Consider the following 23,209-nt stretch of genomic DNA (forward strand, 5'->3'; position numbering starts at 1 on the left):
ATACTCAAAAATATTCTGGAGTCCAAATACTCACTAGCATTCAGGGCTCATCTTTATACATGAAAACGACAACGCTAATCCGCCACTAGCAGAATAAACAGTACACTGCATTTATCTTTCAACTGCATATAAAAGGTCTGGCTGGTGTATTCTTCTTTTTCATCTTTTTCCTCCCTTGAGATCAACAAAAACTATGCAAATCGGGTAGGGATGAAATAAAATTAACTGGCCCTCCTGAAAAGATCCCAGTTAAGCTCATACACATACTAACTGTCTTAAAAACAAGCTCTCAATTCTTAGTCTGGTGATCTCACAATTTGATCTGAATCTGGGAGACAGAGAAGAAAATCCATTTTTCCCCTTACTAACTCACTGCTTGCTTCAAGTATGCCTGGTAAGCAGACACTGATCAGAAAACTACAAACCTAGCAGAAATCAAATAGACTCCTCATAAATCTGCAAGCAATGGAAAAATACTAATTTCAATAATATTGAACTCCCCTCCCCCCAAAAAACCCTCTACATTAGAAAAACAGGAAATCTGACAGCCCAGTCTTCTTTAGCACTACCATGAAATCTATTTCACCTAAATTTCAAGAGAGAGAGAAAATAAGGTACATCAAGGATTTCTTCGTATCTTTTCGCCGTTCTTTTTAGATCATCTTCTTTCTCTGCAATTTTTTTATATAACTGATTTGTCTCTTCTTGATGGCTTTCTAAAAGTTCAGCCTCCACTTCCTGGGCTTTATCTAATCAATAAAAAAAATGGACACATACAAGAAAATATATTAGGTAAGAATTAATATCTATATCCCACTATCTGTAAGAATCCTTGTTCCAAATTATCAATAAACTTGATTAAAATCAACTGATCAAATTGATCAAATGTATCCTTCTCAGGGAGCAGCAGTGCCTTCATCAGGTAATTAATCAGCCAATGCTTTCAGGTTCTTCCACCTGCTCCTTCCCTCTAAAAGGCAAGTCACTTTCAAGTAGCACAGTTTCCATCAGTGAGCTTTCTTGGGCAAGAATCATTTTGTTTCTACTGTTTATAATTACATAAAGCACTTAGCACAATGTGAAAAGAATAAGCTTAAATTATAAATAGCCACTGCTGACTGATTCTGATTTGATTTTTATTGAATTCAAAAGTTTACTTACCGATGGTCTCCTTTATGGTCATTTCCAGTTCCTGTTCCTTTTGTGCCAGCTGTGTATGAAACTCTCTCATCAGCTGTTTTAATGTGGAATTGTGCTTCAACTCAAGATCTTCCTGCTCCTGTCTGAGTACCAAAATATGAAGAGCTAATTATTGCCATACAAAAAAAGCAGTGCATATAGTCTGATCTCACTGGTATCAACCATATTTAAGGGTGTGTGTGTATGAGCACACATGTATGTGTCTCCAGCCACAGAAAACTTCTGGAAGGCTAAGTAAACTATGATTAACTCTAGGGAATGGTCCTGAGGATTTGAGAATTTTCATTTTCCACTTAAAATTACCATATACCATATACATCATATACATCTATATAACAACATTAATACTAAAAATAATAGAACAAAAAATAATTACTGGGTTATGTACCTAATAATCATCATCTCATATGCAAGGAAAGAGTTTTTCCCTCTTAAATAGACATGGAAAAACACTGCTTCTTGCATTTAATTGCTTTTATTTCTCTTCAGCATTTAACTTAACTATATTTACAAATTTGATTATTAACAAATTTAGGTTATGAAATTTAACTGTATTAAGACACAAAAAAGATTTCATTAGGGAAGATTGCCTCAAAAATAATCATACTGGAAAAAAAAAAAAACCTTCCTTGGGGCTTCTCTGGTGGTCCAGTGGTTAAGACCCCCGCTGCCAATGCACAGAACACAGGTTTCATCCCTGGTCCAGGAAGAACCCACATGCCTCGGAGCAACTTAGCCCATGCACTACTAACTACTGAGCCCACTTGCCCAGATCCGGTGCGCCACAACAGGAGAAGCCACCACAATGAGAAGCGCATGCACCGCAATGAAGAGTAGCAGCCTCTGCTCACGGCAACTAGAGAAGGCCTGCACACAGCAACAAAGACCCAGCACAGTCAATAAATAAATAAGATAAATAAAAGCTTACTTGATTTTCTCTTCCATTTCTTTTTCATACTCTTTCTTTACTATATCCAGTTCTTGCTGATGCTCCTTCCGCAGCACTCGAATATCTTTCTGCAGTTTAACCACCTCCTGGCTCAGCTTCCTCTTCTCCTGCTCCGCCCCTGCTAATTTAAACTCCAGGTCATTGTGATCGGCCTCCATGTTACTAAGCAAGCTGGGCTGAACCACGTGTGATGTGGACTTTCCTTCAGCAGTTTCTTCCAAAACTTCTGTGGGTTTACTTTTTCCATTCATCTGTTGTTGTAGAGCCTGTAAACTTTCAAGTTTTGAGGTCAGCGCTTCGATTTCAACTCTGTGTCCTTCCCTCTCTCTCAATAAGCAGGAATCCAGCTCTTTTATTTTTTGCTCCAAGATCTGACAGGTCAAGTCCTCCCCCTGGAGCGTTTTCTGGACATTGTCAACCACATTTTCCAAGTTCTGCTTTGCCCCTGTGTTATTTTTATCTCCTTCTTCTTCCAAATGCTGGGAAGAAACCAAGGAGTGTTTCTTGTTTTTTCCTTCAAGTTCTTCTTGAAGCTGATTTATCGTCACTCGATCCTCATGTTGTTTTGCTTCGGCCTGTTCTACCTTTATTAAGAGCTCCTGGTACTTGCACTGTATTTCAGAATGAGAGGAAATTATTTCTTCTTTTTCCTGCTCCAGCCTCTGCACTAACATTTCCTTTTCAATTAAATTTCTTTGTAAGACACTGAGTTTTTCTTCACATGCATTCTGCACACAGCCTTGGGAATCTGCTTCTTCTTGCTCAGAACACACTGCCACATTTTCTGACAATCTAGGTACAGCTGACGTTTCTGATTGTGGTGAACTTTCCACGGACTTCAGTTTTTCTTCCAAGACGTGAATTTCTCTGTCTCTTTCCTGCAGTTTCGTAGTTAGCTCACTCAGATGGCTTTCTTTGTCTTTTCTGTATTGCTGTTCTTTCTCTTCCATTTGTGATAACAACTGTTTCTTGATGGCAGCAATCTTTTGTTCAGCTTTTTTCTTCAGTTCTGCTAATTTCGCAGCACCTTCTAATTCAAGTCTATCTTCCAGTGCTTTTAACTCCTCTTCTTTGCCTTTCACAACTGAATTCACATGTTCCAATTCCTTCTTCACAGATTCAAGTTCAGATTTCATGGAAGATGCTTGCTCTTCAAGTCTTAAGACTTTTTCTTCAGCCTCTTTAACCCTGTTGTCCTTCTCTTCTCCTAACTCTTGGATGTGCTGGAGTTTCTGAATCATTTCTTTCTGCTCACTATCCTTTTGTTGATGGTAATTTTTAAGAATTTCATTTAAGGACTCAATTTCAACTGTTTTCTGAGCAACATGCTCCTCTAATTCCACAATTCTCACTGTTTGAGTTTTTAACTCAGTCTCTAAATGGAAATCCTTTTTCTCCATCTCACTCTTCTTATCTTCCATCTCACCCTTTAAATATTCAAAGCTTTTCTTTTGCTGATCAAGGTCCTCCTTCAATAAAGTTAACTGCTCATCCTTTTCACTGGTTTCCTTTGTTTTTAACTCAAGCTGCATCTGCAATTCTTTACTAGTATTTTGGTACTGTGTAAATCTTGACTGTGCTTTCTTCTTCCACTCTGAGAATTTGATGGACAAGTGATCTGCCTGTTCCAGAGCAGACGTTTTCTCTTTACTCAGAGTTTCAACTTTGAAAGATAAATCTCGCACTTGATCCAGCAATTCCTGCTGTACTTCATCATGTCGCTTACTTAGTGATGAGATGGCCGCTTCTTTTTCAGCTAGGCTGATGCTATTCTGAAGCTGGGCATTCAAATCAGCTAGCTGTTTACTAAGACTGCTGATCTCAGCTTTTTTTTCTTTAAGCTCTTCTTTCATCATGGTGACAGCATTGATGTTTTCTGACAACTCTTTCTTCAACTGTGTGATACAAGATTCCTTTTCTGAAGCAGCCTGTTGCTGATTTCCTCCTTCCTTCTGTAAGGCTTCTTTTTCTGTGACAAGACCTTCGATATCAGCCTTCATGCTCTTAATCTGACATTCTTTTTCTGCCAACTGATGTGTAGCATGTTGAAAAGAACTATTTAGTACATTCTGCTCTTCTGTGAGCTGTCTAAGCTGTGCTTCTAATTCAGAAACCTGGCAAGTTCTGCTTCGTAGCACCTCCTTCACTTTAGCTGTGTGCTGTTGGCAATGGGAGATTCTAGAGAGAATGGCATTGATTTTACTGCTGCTGATGTCGACGAGCTCACTTGTTTTAGCCTGTAGTAAGGCTTCTGTTTTCTTAGAGTAAAGGTCTAGCTGAACTGCTAGCTCCTCGGACAGCTTTTTGAATTCCAGGCTTTTGTCCTCCAGGCTTTTCTTACTGCTGTCGTGTGAAGATTTCAGACTCTGGAATTCTTCATCTGTGGTTTTCAGCTTCTCAGTAAACTCCAAAACCTTGAGCCTGTCTTTTTCTGCCAGCACCTTCAGCTCAGCTACTTGCTCTTGAAGGAAAATGTTTTCCTTCAGAGAGCCATTCAAGTCAACCTCCAGCTTTTCAAGTTCAGCTTTTAGTTTAGTCTCATTCTGTGTGAGAGAATCCATGAGAGCAGCATTCTGCTTCAACTGTCCCTGTAAATCCTTTAGCGCGGTATCCTGCCTAGCACCCTCTTCCTTCAGCCACGCCATTTCCTTGTTCATCTCTTCTTTTTCACACCCAAACAGGAGCATCTTTTGCTTCAGTTCTGCTACCTCTTGTTCTTTCTCCTGTAACTGGATATCATGTTTTTCCTGAAGTTCTTCAGCTTGCTGACTAAGTTTCCGCTCCCAGACTGCTATGACATCATCGAGCTCTCGCCTGTGTGCCTCAGTGAGACTTTCTATTTGCTCCTTTTGGTTTGTCTCCAGTCTTGACACTGCATCATTGATTCCAGCTGAGTTAGCCTGTGCCATTTCCAAAATTTTGGCATTGAACTGTTTTTCTTTCTGACTGAGCTCCAGAGCAGTATTTTCAAGCTCTTTTTTAAGTTTGGCTTCCTGATCCAACAATTTCTTCTTTAACATTTCTTGCATCTCCTTTGCTTTCTGCTTAATTTTTTCCATCTTTTTCTCTTGATTTTTAAATTTGGCTTCATATTCCTCTTGCAAAACACGAATACTGTCCTCCTTGGCTGATAATTTCTGTTTGAGTATTTCTATTTCTTTGCTCTGGGCTTCTCTCATTTGTAAAATAACATTTTCCTTTTCCATTAAGAGTTGCTTTGTCTGTTCCTGCTCTGTGCTGTTATCTTTAAGTTGGGATTCATAGAGTTGGGTTAAAGATTTCACTTTTTCTTCCATTTCACGATTCTGTTTTTCAAGCTTCTGCAGTAGATCCTGCACCTGGATTTTGTGAGTATCTAACTCAGCACAAACATCCTTCTTTTGAGCTTCAACTTCAGCTACCTGTTTGGTAAGAAGAATTCTTTCTGTTTCCAAATCCAACAACTTCTGCTGCAACTGGGCCAGCTGCTCCTCATGGACTTTAGCCTGCTCATGCGCTGTGTTCTGCAGTGACTGGAAAAGTTCCAGCTTAGTCGACGCCTGCTGGAGTTCCCCTTCAGACCTTTTGATGTCTGCCTCTAAACTTTCCACATGGGCCTGATGGTCTTTTAAATGCTTGTCCTTTTCCTTCAGAAGAAGCCCAAGCTGGTTAATTTCATCTTTTAAGGCCTTTTCAGTTCTCTGGATAGAAATCTCTTGTTCTTTAATGATATTGTCAACCTGTTGTTGGTGATGATTTTTCTGTTCATCCAGCTTGGCCTCTAATTCCTGCTTCACTCGACCTGCTTGATCCTTTAGTACAGAAAGTTCTTCTTCTAGCTTGTCACGCATTTTTAATACTTCTGACAATTCAGATGATAATGATTCCAATTCTGTTTGCTTCACATCAAGCTTTTCTAAAGTCTTTTCATTCATTTCTTCTATGTGGGCCTGAAAGAGTGTCTCTCTGTCTTTCACCAATGTTTCTTTCTCTCGCTCATACTTTTCTCTAAGTTCTTCCATTTCAGTCTGATGCTGTTGCTTCAAGACTTGGAGCTTTTCAGTCCAAATGTTATCTTGCTGATGCTGCAGACTTTCCAATTCTGTCTTGTGTTTTTCAACCATGATTGTAATTTCTTTATTGTGCTTATTTTTTTCAGCTTCCAAATGAATAGTTAAATCTTCTGATTGATTTTTATTTTCTTGCAAGCTTTTTTCCAAAGAACTTTCTAATTCGAGAACTCTCTGTTAATGAAAACAGATGTGTTTTTAATTTATTAGCAATGATACACATGACATGATGTCTATACCTCCTTAAAAACTACAATTTAGGTAAATAATCTTGCATGTTGTATCAAATACCAGAAAGGACAAAGAATCTGTGCTCAGTTCCTAAAGGAATCATGTAATGAAAAAAAAGATTCTATTTTTTACACAGTTCATAATTCCAGATTCTATTTGGTTAACTATTTCAACTATCTACTTTTCAAAACCATTCTGAATGGATAGTGGGGGGGAGGGAATGATAAACTAGATAACAGTAACTGTTGGTAGAAAGATGAGTATTTTTTTCTGTTTTTTAAAAAGCCTATTATAGTATTCTATTACTTTTATAACTTAATTTTGAAAGAAAAATAATGTATCTGGCTTTTCACCAAAAATTATTACTTAGATGTTTTCAAAAAGAAGGAACTTACACCAGAGTAATTACCAAAGTAGTTTACAAAAAGTAATAGTAATAGTAAAATATTATTATCTCATGAAAATATCAACCTTGATTGAAGGAAAAAGAGCTAATTAAGGCAGAGCCAAGGAATATCAGAACTGGAATGGTATTAAGTAATTATCAGATGCAACCTCTTCATGTGACATGTAAGGAAATTAAGGTATAATTAATTTATAAAGCGAACAAGTGAAAGATGCAGGCCTCCTGAGTACCCATTCCCCTTGACTATGCCACCTTACAAAATGTTGGAAGTGGGCTAATAAGACATAGTTTAGAAACATGCATAAGAACTGAGACTGTTTCACTGTCTAAATCAGAGCAAAAGGGTTTAAAAAGTCTAAGTAGTATTAATTTATTCCTAATAGGTCAAATATTTCATGCACTGTTAAGGGAAAGAACAGAGGGCCTTAAAAATGTGCACACTGAGATAGACACACTTACCTGCTCATCACAGGACTATTTTTTAATATGGGGAAACAGGAGAAAAATTAAGTGTAAACGTAGAGGAACAGGGTATATAAACCGATACAACAGAAAATGAATAATGTCCAGACATGGCATGAGATGAAGGTGAAGAGGTAAGAAGGTGTCAGGGCAAGTGCTGCCTGCAAAAGGAGGCCTCTTCCTAAGGATGAAGGTGAGTAAGTAGTGGAGCAAGGATGCTGCACTGCTTACTGAGGGCACAGAATCGGAGCGAGTGCCTGACAAATACCGTCAACCAAAGGCAGAGAGTCAGGAGCACCGTGAGGCAGACACCAGACCCCTCCCACAAATAGCTCTGACCATCTACAAATGGAGTGTACGTATGTGTGCGTGCTCAAGTTGCGTCCTGACTCTGCGACCCCATGGACTCCAGCCCACCAGGCTCCTCTGCCCACAGGATTCCCCAGCAAGAATACTGGAGCAGGTTGCCATTTCCAGGAGCACATGTATATGTGTATCTAAAACAAAGTCTTCGCTACAACTTTATATTGACTGCACATAATAAGAGTTTTCATGTATTAATACAAGTAACCCTACAGCCCGGGGCCCTGAACAGTGTTTAAACTTACAGTTCTGTATGTCTCTGCTTCTTGTTGAAGGTCTCGAAGTTTATTTTCACTCTCTGTGAGGATTGCTTTCTTCTGCAACTCTAACTCTTCCAAGGCCAACGATTCTTGCTGATCTTTTTCTTGAGTGATCTTCAAATATTCTGACTGACTTTTTTCCTGTGCCAAAAACAATCATACGACCTTAGACCCATGTAGATCTTCAGCATTCTCAAAGCACTGCCACAGGAATCATTCATTTCATTTGATCTGCACACCAGACCTGTGAGGTAGGCAGCATTGTTACCTCTCTCTTCTCACACTCTGGTCTGCAGAAACAGGGCATAGTGGCTTTCCCAGTATGGTCTGGCCAGTCTTTGCCACAATTACAACTAATATGAAAAATTTTGTTTCCAGTAGCCCTACTGTGCGAGTGCGTGCTACATAAGTCACTTCAGTCATGTCCAACTCTCTGCGACCCTATGGACTGTAGCCCGCCAGGGTCCTCTGTCCATGGGACTCTCCAGACAAGAATACTGGAGTGGGTTGTCTTTTCCAGGGGATCAAACCTGTGTCTCTTATGTCTTCAGCACTGGCAGGAGGATTGTTTACCACTAGCACCACCTGGGAAGTGTATGTACTATGTATTCACTACTTAAAATGCTTTGCAAAATATCACTGAATGTGCAGGGTCACCTAATTGTCACTACCTCTAGAGTTTGATATTTCTACTCTAGGCCATAGACTTATATAATTTATATTAATTTAGGCTGTAAATTTATATAATTTGTGAGAAATACCTTACTATGATAGGGAACCCCACATGGAAAAGCTAATCAAAATGAGATTACATGTGAATACATGGAGTAGATCAAGGAACTCTAAAAGTCTATACAGCTCCTAAGATCTGGCCCATTTCACTCTGGTGAAGCATATTGCTTTAAGGGAAGATTTTGTACCATACTGTAAGCAGATTGATTTTTTTAAAATTAGTTTCTATAACATCAATTTTGAAACATCATTTTAAACATACTAAACTGTTTAACATAAACTATAATTTAAATGCATTGCCATCTATGCCCATAAATATAAAAGAGGAAATGCTAATAGTCTGCAGAATTTTGACTCTCAATGCCAAACTAACTTCTTTGAGAAACTAGGTAGGAAGAGGAGTGGAAGAGGACGAGAGCACGTGCAGGTATGTGTGCTTCATGTGTTATCTGTGTCCTGCGCTCACTAGTCAGAGTATGTCTGAAATTATCGATTCCCAAAACACAGTATTAACAAGGTCAATGTTCAGAGTCCAGTGCCCCAGTTGCATGTTACTTGCTCAGTCATGTTCGACTCTTTCGTGACCCCTTGAACTATAGCCCGCCAGGCTCCTTGGTCCATCAGATTCTTCAGACAAGAATACTGGAGTGGGCTGCCATTTCCTTCTCTAATTACAGTGCCCCAATTACTCCAGTATGAAAACCCACAGCAGGTCTTAATGGCAAGAATTTTTAGCATCATCCCCTGCTTCATTTATGTCCCTAGTGTCTCACTTTGTTCCTTTAATTTCCATGCTACTATTTACACTGTCCTGTTGTAATTTTTAATTACTCTTGTAAACAACTTCAAATCCTTTTTGGACCAACAAAGAATACAAATATGTGCCCATACAGATGTATATTTCACAACCATGAACTAAACCCCTAACCTCAGCCAACAGTACTGTAAACCCATGTGTCTCTTGGCCCCACAGAGATTACAGAACTCCCTGACTCAGTTCAAGGATCACAGCTGCTGGAAAGCCTCAGAGCCCCAGGTCCAAACCAGAGTGAAAACAGAAATGCGGAAAAGAAAGGAGATGAAAATTATAAAAACTATTTCTCATCCTTTCACACTAAAAGTATTTTTTAATTATACCTATTATCTTATGGATAACAACTTCACGTAAAAACAATAATCTAGATTTTTGGCATTAATTCTTCTGGAAAATCCCATGGACGAAGGAGCCTGGTAGGCTGCAGTCCATGGGGTCGCTAAGAGTCGGATATGACTGAGCGATTTCACTTTCACTCTTCACTTTCATGCACTGGAGAAGCAAATGGCAACCCACTCCGGTGTTCTTGCCTGGAGAATCCCAGGGACAGGCAAGCCTGGTGGGCTGCCATCTATGGGGTCGCACAGAGTCGGACACGACTGAAGCGACTTAGCAGCAGCAGCAGCAGCAGCAGCAAGGTAACTTATCTAAATAGGCTTTTCACAATTTAAATAAAATAGTTTTTGTTTCAAACTTTCAAATTATACCATGCCAACAACTCTTTCTTATCTTTGCTTTTTTGGTTATTGTTTTAGTTAGTTCAAGCCAGTTTTTTCTTATTTTACTTTATTTTTTTAACATCATATAGACTGAAAATTACTGATATCGTTCTACTTAAAAGGAAAACTGCATACGTGCTCAGTCATGTCCGATTCTTTGTGATCCCATGAATTGCAGCCCACCAGGCTCTTCTGTCCATGGGATTTTCCAGGCAAGAATCCTTGTTCCTCCAAGGAATGTCCCCAACCCAGGGATCAAACCCGAATCCCCTGTATCCCCTGCATCAGCAGGTGGATTCTTTACCACTGTCCATCTGTGAACTTGGTCATTTTCATTTTGTCCTCTTTAAAATGCATTCAAGCAAGCTTTCTGAGCCTTAAGCTCTGATACATTCAGTCTGGTATCTGATATCTATCAAGACATTCTTGCTAAATTATATGCAGTTGCTGGCCAATTGCTTCAGTTAACCTATCCTCCCCTTTATTTCCCCCTAATCATAGCCTACAGCCAGGGTGAGAGGAATGATCCACAAACAAACTGATTAATGAAAGCTTGTTAGACAAGCAAATTTAATGTTCAGACAATACTAAATCAACAAATTCTGACAGCCTCATTCCTGCCTACAGTCAGTCTCTCTGCATCCTCAAAAGTCAAGGCTGAGAGCAGTGTGACCTCAACCTAGAAGGCAGGGGTGAGGGCATGACAACTTTATAATGAGGGAAAAACAAAATACTGTAGGTACTTACAAGAGCTAGTCTCATTTGCTCCTGAAATTCTGTTTCTTGGGTCTGAAGCTTCTTCATCAGTTCCTGCTCTTTGCTAGCCAACTCCTCTTCATGAAGCTTCTGTAATTTAGCAATTTGTTCTGAGGATTTCTGAAAAGCAGTCAAATAGTTAAAAGTGAAACATCCAGATAAAACATGTCACTCTACAACAAAATAATACTTTATTTTAGTTCAATCATCAAGCTAACAGATTCCTAAGAGGAAAAATCAGAACATATTTCTCACATAAATCAAAAGTCAAAAAATTCTTGAGAGTTTAAAGAAAAACCAGTAAAGGGTTGCTCCTCATTTAGGACATGAAGAGCTGCAGCTTCAATAGTCAATCCTATGGGGCTGAAGTGCCAATTCCACATCTTATAAAGATGTTCCCACCAAACAAGATGGGGAAGCATAGCAAGGGGAATAAGGATGCGTTCAGAGAGGGCACTCCATCATGGGCAAGGTGCCCTGGCTGCACCCATCTAATTATGCCTACCTTTCCAGGCATGTACTACTACTTACTAAAAAGTTTAAGTATTGGTCTTGTTCTTTCTTGAATAGGAAGACTCAAATCTTATAAAAATGTCAAACCACCCTAAATAAATTCGAAAATTTAATAAAATCAAATAAAACTACCAAGCAAATAAGGGAAGGCCCACTGGACAAAATAAACATGGAGTACTAGCCACTCTCTTCTGAACGCAAGAGTAATGAGGAGGGGCTGTCAGGCACTAGAGCAGTACGAAACTAGAACAAACTGTACAACCAGCAGCAGTGTGACACCAGCATGTGACCAGACAAAGCGGTGGGGCAGCACAGGGAATCCAGAAGACCCAGACACAGCACTACAACGATTTAGTATGGAATAAAGGCAGCATGGCATGTCAGAAGGGAAAACACAGGTTACGAAAGAAGTGATTTGAAGACTACTATGTAGTCATCTGGAAAAGATTCGGGTTGGATCCCTACCTCACTCCTCACAGTAAATAAATTTTAGTTGGATCAAAAATTTAACCATAAAAAATGAAAGCATAAAAGTGTCACATGAGAAAAACACTTTTTTTTTTTTACTCAGTTGAGAATGTCTTAAAGTAGAACAAAAATTTGCTAACATTTAAGGAAAAGAAAACTTTTCTGCATATCACCCCCCCCAGAAAAATGATAAAGACAACAAATTGAAAATTATTTGGATAAAAATATCTATCTCCAAGGGCTAATTCTTACTATAAACAAAAAACTTCAGGAAGAAATCAGTAAGAAAAAGTCCAACAGTCCAAGAGGAAAAGGAATCAGGATTTGATCAGGCAACTCAAAACAGAAAACTATAAATTCCATGTAAACATACAAAACATGTTTGTCATATTGGTAAGAGATATGTATATCAAAACTACAATGATGTCATTTTTAACTTAGCTTATAAAGATTTTTAAAAAGTCAGGTAACAACATCTTTGTCAGGGCAGGAACATATTCTAATACTTGAATATAAATGGTCCTCCATCAAGCTTGTAGCAACTAGGCAATGATTAAAACTGCACATGACTTTTGCCTGAGTAATATTCCACTTCTAGGAATCTATTTTAAAGAAACAGATGTTAGTGAATATGATAAGGATATTCACAATTTCCAACAATAAAAACTGAAAGTCTAAATATCTATCCATCAGCAGAAGACTGATAAAATTATGAGCTATTCATAAAATGAAATCCTGAGCTGTCTTTGAAACAAAAAGAGTATCACTATTAACTCAATAACAGAGAACAATAACCAAGACAGATTATTAATTTGGGAAAGCAAATACAGAACATTAAAAATAACATGCCATCTTTTATTTTAAAAAAAATTAAAGAGAGGGTTAGAAAGCAAAAAAGAGAAATTATATGCAGAGATGACCTCTGGGAAGTATACTCAAAAAGATACACATTCATTTCTTTATCAGAATGCTTTTTTCCTATATCCTGAACATCATGAAATGGACATGGTCTAAAATATAAATTTACTCTTCTTTATTGCAGAGAGTGTAGGAAAAGTATAAGACTTAAGTTTCAAAATTGCTGTAACCCACTGCAATCTAGAATTATTCTTACTTTCGTGACATCAACAACCTCCTGCTTCACGCAACTTAATTCCTGTTGAAGTCTGACACGTTCCTCCTCACTTGCTTTTTCAATGGCTTTTATTTGCTCATCCATTTCTGCTTTCATTTTTCTCCGTGCTTCTTCTGTTTTTTGGGCTGTACTCAGGGCTTTCTCAAGTTCCTCAAAAGCTATAATGAAAACAGCAGAAAACAAGTATCTCAAGAAATACTATCATTGAGCTAAAGTGTTTTACATTCAATTGACATGAACTAAGAGCAGCAGCAGCAGGACATGTTAAAAAACTCATCGCTGTTTAAAGCCAAGAGGCATTTGAATGGTAGTTCAACAAAGCCACAAGAAAGGTCCAGTCACTGAAAGCAATTTGTCATTGAGTTCTAGATTCAGATATTAAGACGGCTTATACTGTATGAACTTAGGCTCAAAGTTGGAAAAAATATTAAATGACTAAAGATTTGCCCCACTCTCCCCACAAGTGTCATGGATAGCAAATTCATAGAAATGAATACTTGTACCTACTCTGTAGCATATAATTGCAATTGCTTCTTTGTCTGCTATGCAAGTTCTTATCTATTATCAATAACTAGGTAACACTATTGTATACTCACTGGGATATTTTTAAGGATGAAAAAATTCTTCTTTGACTAATAGTATTTTCAAAAAAAAAAACCTCTTAACCATATAATAAAAGCAGGGTTTTTTCCCTAAACATTTACTGGCTGAATCACATATTTAACCAATGTATTTTGATATGAAACCTACTACTTATGTAAGTTTCAAATTAATGTAGCTAACTAGTAAGAAATCTTTTCCTGATTCAAAAGTGTACAAAAAGGCACTACTAGCATGGAGTTTTGGGGTGAAATAGATAAGAATACAGGCTCTGCAAAAACAGTCACCTAGGCTACAATAATAAGATCTTTAAGGACAGCTCACCCAGCATCAAACAGAATCTGACAGCATGGGTACAAGAGCTGAGCAACTAGATACCGAAAATACATGAGTATGTGTGTTTGTGTGTATATGTGTGTGTGTGCATGTGTGTATATGTGTGTGTGTGCATGTGTGCACTGTGTATGTGTGTAAACACACACTTTCTCTCTCTGCCCCTCTTTCTGACAAAATAATGTCCTATGAAAATCCTAGTGCTATTATCATCCTCAACTATTTTCTTTAGTCCTCAAAGAATAGAAGATTTCCCTTTACCAAACAGAAGAACTATAAGTAAAACATCAAGATGGGTTTTAATCCTTTTACGAAATAAATATTCAAGGTGAAAATTCATTGACATGTGCAGTATTTTCACTTTCAGTGGTGTAAGAAATGTGGCACTTCAACCGATGACATCCCATAAAAAGCCCTTTCATTAACTACAATTTCACATAACAGATAGTGGTTTTCGCAAAGAAACTGCATACCTAAAGACAAACTTGTATTCTAAAGCATTCTCTTAATGGAGAAGTATAGTAGCTATAGAAAAAGGCAACAGAAAGATGGAACTCTGCTAACAACTGGGAAACACAATTTACTTTGCTTACTACCTTAAAAAAAAAAAACTTCTCTGGCAATCATGCATTTGATATTTTAAAAAAAAACCTATCCAACTTATTCATTTTATATGCCCAAAGTATAAAATCAGAGCTCAAATAAGGTCTAAATTTTAAAGGCATATTAATTAAGTTTAATTACTTTTAAAGATTGCCTACTCCAACTTCAGTGTTATTTGCCTGCAAACACCAAGATGATAATCCTTAGACATAAATATTCTGGTAAATAAAATATTTAAAGGAATATGATATCTTTTAGCTATTCTTTTACTATAAATTCTGGTGTCCAGCATAAATAAACATCTCTTGCTCGTAGTAAGAAATTAGTTTCCTTGTTTCTTAAAAATCAGTCAAGTAAAATGATCAATTACAGGAAAGAAATCTTGTAACAGGGTGCGTACTGCTTAAGTATGAGCGGAAGGCTTACATCTGGGAAAGAAAAACATGGAAAAAGGAATGCTGGTATTTTTTAATGTTTGGATGTCATCACCATCTTTTCCTTACAGCTAATATTCAGCATATAAGATTGTATCTTAGCATTTCTAAGCACGTCACAGAAATATCTTAAATCAGGCTCTAGAGAACCTGAAGATAGCTATGATATTCTTCCAGCAAGACCGAGTTTTAAATGAAAAGCTTCTGTCAATTAAGCAAAACAAAACTGTACATAGTCAATACCAAGTGAAACTTCCTTTTTTTAAAATTCCAGAATCCAATAAAATATAAAAATAGATACAGGGCTCTCACCTTATTAATCAACAACAACAAAAATCAATGCCACAAAGTTCCTTTTGGATATAATTTTTCAAAAGTTAATCTTCCTAACCATACTCAGTAAATTTTAGTACATTCTACATGGAAGTGTAATTTTAGTGCTCAATACTCCAAAACAGTTAAGTCACTTGATTATCCATCATATAATCATTAATGTAGGACAGATCTGGTTCCAAAGTTCTCATCTAAATTTAATCCTTTCTTCCCACGCTCTGCCACCTTGTCAAAAAACCATATAATTTTATACCTAAAAGGACACCTTTGAGACTTTTACTTCGACATCTTCATTGAAATGTAAGAACTGAGTCCTCCAACGTTTCCTTTGGATGATAAATCAACTTAACTATACAGAGTTTAAGGAACAATCCTTATCTTGCATTATTTTTTAAAACTAAGAATGCTGGCATTGATCAGGCTCAGCTGAGCAGTAACATACCTTACTGAACCAGAATTTTTGAACCAATCAGTTACTGATGGCTTCTAACTCTCAACAAAATTCACCATGACAGGCATGCAAAAACTCACTGCTTTCCATCTCCATCGTGCTTTATGAAAATGTTAAGTCCCCCAAAAACAAAATTTTAAAGAGGCAGTAAAACACGTTTCTATATCCATGTACAGAAAACTTATTTCAAACACATTCTACACTGCACCACAAATGAAGTCACTTCTTTACAGGAAGTCTGTCTCCAAAAACGAGTCCCATTTCAATGCTGAAGGAGGATATGCTGAGAGCCTACTTACTAACCAGAAACATCTCACCTTCTGATCCTGCAACCACCAGATACAGTAAGTGGAGTCCATGGCCTATAATATTCTAAAAGCGAATTCCCCCTCCCCTTTCCAAAAGGAATCTACACTAGGATTTTAACGTTGAGTACTAGAAGAGGCATGTTCTGAAGGCCTACGTAATTTACCTTCCAATTCCCAACAACATGAGTGAGTGGGGAGGAAGAAAGCGTGCATCAGCCCCAGCTGACGAGCCTTCTGCCAGCATGCAGGAGTGCGCGGGGAAACCGTGGCCACAGCACACATCAACAGGAAGGCTAAGCACCAGCTGCCGCCAAATGTTGCAAGAACACAGGGTGTTCTTCCAAAGCAAAATTCAATGTATCTCAGGCAATTTACATTTTTAAACAAAATCCTGTGAAAACATTTCTACGAAAAATGTAATATATCTTAGGAATAGTCCTCTATCAGTTACAAACACAGGGCAGACCTTTTACTGCCAGCTCCTCACCTTCCCCTTAGACAAGGTTCTCTTACATCCATGGGAGGTATAAAAATGGACAAATGCTCACTATAAGAGTTACATGAGCTCAGTAATCCAATCATTCATTCATCATATATTTATTAGATGTTTGCCATCTGTCAAGCACATGCTAGGCACTGGGTGATATCAAGAAAATATTTCACAAAGACAGTTGAAGTTGTAAGGTTGGGGGGGGGGGGGCGGTGCAAAGTATAAAAGAACTAAGCCTAAGCTAAGGACTAAGGCTAAGCGAGGACGACTGTGGCATTTGCTTTGTCACTTCAGCATCCTTCCCCGCACATCCTCAAAGTCCTAACCAGTCATATTACTAACAGCAAATGCCAGAATTCTGAGATTCTAGGCAGCATTACTATTTTGTAGCACTGTCCTGGAAGACACTTTACGACAAAAATAACAAGACCCACTCTACTCCCCCTGCAGGGAATAAGGAGAGAGGCAGAAAAGTGGAAAGGCTGACAACCTCTAGATTAACTAAGAAGCTGAACAATAACATCAAGAATGAGTAAGTAAGCCAGCGCCTATTTCTTTATCCCAGCAAAAAGCTGCTAGAAATGCATGAGGTATTAAAAAAAAACAAACCAGCTAGTACCATGAAATGAATAAAATGCAAATTAACAGAAAAAAAACAACAAAAAGTTCTTATTTATCAGAATTCCCACCCAATCATCAAGCCTCTTTTGTGAATAAAAGCAAAAGTCTAGAGCAGCAGTTTTCAAAGTCTGATCTCAAAATCCTAGAGTCCCGAGACTCTCTGAGGAGCTATAAGGTCCTCCTTTTTCCAAATACTTCTCTGCATGAGTGCAGATGTTCTTGATCTATTTCAACCAAATTAACATATCACAACAGACTGAATGTGGAAACAGGCATGAAAATCCAGTTATCTTCTATTAAGTTAAACAATAAGATAAGCAAAGATGTAAAATAAGGTTTTTCTTCACACTAAATTGTGTTTTGGGAAATACAGGTAGTTTTCATTAAAGCATTTATACTTACATGTAATAGGTTTTTAACTGTTATTTTTAAATGAACTCTTTTTAAAATTTTTTAGCTTTAATTTCTAATATAATAAATACCAATCCATATTACCCACATAATAAAAACTCTTTGGAATCCTCAACAATCTTTAAGAGTACAAGGAGATCCTTGTGTCTAAAAAGTTTGGAAACCACTGGTCTAGAGTTTACATAAATGAAAATAAAATGATACTACCACCCAGTGGCATAAACCAGCTAGTGCAATACTTGTAAGCTCGGGCCTTCAGAAATCTAATAAATAATCATATTTTACAATCGAAATCTACTTTTCAAGCCACTGCCCAAAATACATAACAAAATTCACTCTAAAAGATTAACTATGCTTTGACCTTTAAAGTTTTTACAGATCTATCCAAATTTTCACATACTCCTTACATTAATCATGCAAATTCATCTATCAAATATTTTGAAAACTTCAGGATGATCTTGAAAAATATTAGGTTAAAGCTAAGTAAATTTAATTAAACTGAAAATATGATTCTGTAACAATTGTGTTCCTCTAGTTGCTGATGCTTTCCAGTAACAGTGACAATTGCCAGGAACAGAAGTAAGTGCAGAGTGACAATGACTTTCCAAAGATATGGATGCACAGCTACTACTGCAGAAGCATATCAGGCACCTACAAATATATGATTATTAAGTAAACAACCTATATCAAAATCTAATTCCATTTAAAATAATAGAGTTTTCCCTCAGGTGTTCATTCAGTGCCAAAATGTGTACCTACTATTTGCCTAAAATGGCACTCTTAAATTCTACTTTAATTCCTAATTTTTTGCCTGAGAAACATGGAATTTTCTTTGTAAAGCTTGTACTAAGTACCCATGATAAGGAAAAAAAACAGCCCTTACCCCAGTCCTGTTCATACAAGGCTTGGGAAAGGCACCATGATTCACTTATTGGCATGTGTGGATGCACAAAAATAAGATGTTTTGTGAGACTTAAGACTCCAAAAAAGACTCTGTGACAAATTATCAGCAACTAACAAAACATTTAAATACACATGTGATTTTTGTTTGTTATATAAATATGCATAAATCTTATACACTGTTTAAAAATAAACTATTTTAAAGGGTTCTTCAAATAAATATGTTCCACTGAATGCCTTTGGTATTATCAGGCCTATAAAATACAAATGAAGAAAAAAAAAAACACACAACTTAATTCCTGAACAAACACAACATGACAATAAAAAGGCAAACAATGTTATGAGTTAATCTACATTAAGGGCAGCCAATCATGTAAAACACAGAACTTCAGCAAAAACAGGGCACATGAAAAGGAAACAGGGTTTATGGAAGTTAATTCACTCTGGAAACTTTCCTAATCCAAGCAGAATATTTTACTCATTTTGCAGAATTGCAGGCAAAAACAATGGGGGGAAGGTGTTAATACTACGATGTGGGTTTTCTTTTATAATGGCTATATTTAAATAACTTAAAAATAACTAACAAAAAAGAGTAGAAATTTATGGGTCAGACTTTATCCTGAGAAAAAATTCAAAGATGGAATAAGCTATATTATAAAGTTGTTATAGTATTATTCATAATAATGAAAATAGAAAATAATCCAAGTGCTGATCAACAGGGAGACGGTTAATGATGTACATGCATTCTGACAAAGCCATTAAAATATGTTAGTACATTAGCAACACGGAAAAGTTCTCCTAATATAATGCTAAATAAAGAAAGAGGAGCACACAAAATTATATGGACAATTATGATTACAATTATATAAAATAAGGATTATGAAAAGACTAAATGGAAGTGTATTGAAACAACAGCAATGTGCTTTCATTTTCTCTATTTCCCAATTTGTTTTTTGTAATATACTACATTAATGATTAGCCAGCTACTCCACCTCCTATTTCAGTTAAAAACATACACACACATGCACATACAAAATAGCCGAGACTTAGTGTGAACTTAACATTCTGTATGGGTGCTACTGAAGAGGTAATATTCTAGACAATTAGTAATAATACCCAGCACTTTAAAAACACCACTACATATTTAAGCTGAATCACCAGAATTCTCCAAATTTAAAATCTGGTTACTTGATGATATGACCATCTATTTTAAAATAACACCTAGAAAGGAATACTATCAACAGTGTTGTAAAATGCTTGTAACAAAAATATTTATTTTTTGGCTTTCTTTATCCACTGAAATAAGTAATTTTAAAAACACAAAAGTGCTACAGTACTGTTCTTCAGAAGACACGCCTAGCAGTTCCACTGTAGAGCTGAAGGCTGATACAACATCCAGCAGGCGTGTTACCATGTACCCACAGTCTAAGTATTTTATGATAGCATTATTCTTTTTAAAATCAGAGACACTCAGATTTCCTTTGTCCTCCAACATATGAGAAGCACCACAGTTTGTCTAGAAAAACTGTGAGAAGCAGTGCAATAGACTGTTTTCCAAGAAAAGTAGTGGAGAATGTATTTGAGCTGATTTGACCTCCAGAATAAGTGTGCCCCCCAAATTAGTTATTTGTCTGCAAATACCCACATGTCAAGAACTGCTAAATATAAATTAATTTTTTACAATAAAAAATGCATTGGAAGAGTTCAGATTCTTTGATTAATTATTTTATGTACACATTTACTTCTAAAAATCTTAACCACATGGTCAGCTTTTACGTGTTTAGCCTTTGAATTTTAAATCTAAGAGAAAGACAAACATTTAACAGAGAAACTAAATTCTCCAAGCGCCAGATGACATTCATATGCTACTACAGAAACTCTATTTCCTTTACAAAGACATTTTCTTACTTTTATTACTAAATTTGGACTTTTCTGTTAATTGGAATAATCACTTATAAGTGAACCAAGAACCATATTATATTTGAACAATTCTGTTCAGACTAAACTAAAGTTTCATTAGATAAAATTCAGTTGATGCACAAAACTAACTTTCATTACAGATTTCAAAGGACAACATCCTCAATATGGAATCAGTATGCTACAATTTTCTATCATTAACCCAATAATTATGACTACAAATATAATTTCAAAAATATCTATAAAAGCACTCATTGTTATCCAAAGACTTTCCAAAGTAAATATTTCTATTAAATAACTATAAATCTTAATTCCCTCTTTAAGTATTTATTAATTTTAAATACTTTGACAGTACTATACACAAATAAGTTTTTTTTGTTGTTTTTTTTTTTTATTATTATTATTATTTTTTTTTAATTTTAAAAACTTTAATTCTTACATGTGTTCCCAAACATGAACCCCCCTCCCACCTCCCTCCCCATAACATCTCTGTGGGTCATCCCCATGCACCAGCCCCAAGCATGCTGTATCCTGCGTCAGACATAGACTAGCGATTCAATTCTTACATGATAGTATACATGATAGAATGCCATTCTCCCATATCATCCCACCCTCTCCCTCTCCCTCTGAGTCCAAAAGTCCGTTATAGACAGCTGCGTCTTTTTCCTGTCTTGCATCCAGGGTCGTCATTGCCATCTTTCTAAATTCCGTATATATGTGTTAGTATACTGTATTGGTGTTTTTCTTTCTGGCTTACTTCACTCTGTATAATCGGCTCCAGTTTCGTCCATCTCATCAGAACTGATTCAAATGAATTCTTTTTAACGGCTGAGTAATACTCCATTGTGTATATGTACCACAGCTTTCTTATCCATTCATCTGCTGATGGACATCTAGGTTGTTTCCATGTCCTGGCTATTATAAAGAGTGCTGCGATGAACATTGGGGTACATGTGTCTCTTTCAATTCTGGTTTCCTCGGTGTGTATGCCCAGCAGTGGGATTGCTGGGTCATAAGGGAGTTCTATTTGCAATTTTTTAAGGAATCTCCACACTGTTCTCCATAGTGGCTGTACTAGTTTGCATTCCCACCAACAGTGTAGGAGGGTTCCCTTTTCTCCACACCCTCTCCAGCATTTATTGCTTGCAGATTTTTGGATCGCAGCCATTCTGACTGGTGTGAAGTGGTACCTCATTGTGGTTTTGATTTGCATTTCTCTGATAATGAGTGATGTTGAGCATCTTTTCATGTGTTTGTTAGCCATCCGTATGTCTTCTTTGGAGATGTGTCTATTTAGTTCTTTGGCCCATTTTTTGATTGGGTCATTTATTTTTCTGGAATTGAGCTGCATAAGTTGCTTGTATATTTTTGAGATTAGTTGTTTGTCAGTTGCTTCATTTGCTATTATTTTCTCCCATTCAGAAGGCTGTCTTTTCACCTTGCTGATATTTTCCTTTGTTGTGCAGAAGATTTTAATTTTAATTAGATCCCATTTGTTTATTTTTGCTTTTATTTCCAGAATTCTGGGGGGTGGATCATAGAGGATCCTGCTGTGATTTATGTCTGAGAGTGTTTTGCCTATGTTCTCCTCTAGGAGTTTTATAGTTTCTGGTCTTACATTTAGATCTTTAATCCATTTTGAGTTTATTTTTGTGTGTGGTGTTAGAAAGTGATCTAGTTTCATTCTTTTACAAGTGGTTGACCAGTTTTCCCAGCACCACTTGTTAAAGAGATTGTCTTTACTCCATTGTATATTCTTGCCTCCTTTGTCAAAGATAAGGTGTCCATATGTGTGTGGATTTATCTCTGGGCTTTCTATTTTGTTCCATTGATCTATATGTCTGTCTTTGTGCCAGTACCATACTGTTTTGATGACTGTGGCTTTGTAGTAGAGCCTGAAGTCAGGCAAGTTGATTCCTCCAGTTCCATTCTTCTTTCTCAAGATTGCTTTGGCAATTCGAGGTTTTTTGTATTTCCATACAAATCTTGAAATTATTTGTTCTAGTTCTGTGAAAAATATGGCTGGTAGCTTGATAGGGATTGCATTGAATTTGTAAATTGCTTTGGGTAGTATACTCATTTTCACTATATTGATTCTTCCGATCCATGAACATGGTATATTTCTCCATCTATTAGTGTCCTCTTTGATTTCTTTCATCAGTGTTTTATAGTTTTCTGTATATAGGTCTTTAGTTTCTTTGGGTAGATATATTCCTAAGTATTTTATTCTTTTCGTTGCAATGGTGAATGGAATTGTTTCCTTAATTGCTTTTTCTACTTTCTCATTATTGGTGTATAGGAATGCAAGGGATTTCTGTGTGTTGATTTTATATCCTGCAACTTTACTATATTCATTGATGAGCTCTAGTAATTTTCTGGTGGAGTCTTTAGGGTTTTCTATGTAGAGGATCATGTCATCTGCAAACAGTGAGAGTTTTACTTCTTCTTTTCCAATTTGGATTCCTTTTATTTCTTTTTCTGCTCTGATTGCTGTGGCCAAAACTTCCAGAACTATGTTGAATAGTAGCGGTGAAAGTGGACACCCTTGTCTTGTTCCTGACTTTAGGGGAAATGCTTTCAATTTTTCACCATTGAGGATAATGTTTGCTGTGGGTTTGTTATATATAGCTTTTATTATGTTGAGGTATGTTCCTTCTATTCCTGCTTTCTGGAGAGTTTTAATCATAAATGGATGTTGAATTTTGTCAAAGGCCTTCTCTGCATCTATTGAGATAATCATATGGTTTTTAT

At 36.8% G+C, this 23,209-nt stretch overlaps 1 protein-coding gene across 1 annotated transcript in view; it reads right to left on the minus strand.

The window, feature by feature from the left end:
* GOLGA4 (golgin A4) overlaps positions 1–23,209 on the minus strand; it is a 108,127-nt gene that overhangs the window by 24,563 nt on the left and 60,355 nt on the right. The window contains exons 13-18 of the mRNA XM_052647066.1: positions 13,037–13,215; positions 10,933–11,061; positions 7,906–8,061; positions 2,129–6,372; positions 1,162–1,283; positions 619–749 (exon numbers count right to left, since the gene is read on the minus strand). Coding sequence (XP_052503026.1) covers positions 619–749; positions 1,162–1,283; positions 2,129–6,372; positions 7,906–8,061; positions 10,933–11,061; positions 13,037–13,215 — 4,961 coding nt within the window. The remainder of the gene's footprint in view (positions 1–618; positions 750–1,161; positions 1,284–2,128; positions 6,373–7,905; positions 8,062–10,932; positions 11,062–13,036; positions 13,216–23,209) is intronic.

The sequence above is a fragment of the Budorcas taxicolor genome, chromosome 1, assembly GCF_023091745.1.
Source record: "Budorcas taxicolor isolate Tak-1 chromosome 1, Takin1.1, whole genome shotgun sequence".
NCBI classification, from domain to species: Eukaryota; Metazoa; Chordata; class Mammalia; order Artiodactyla; family Bovidae; genus Budorcas; species Budorcas taxicolor.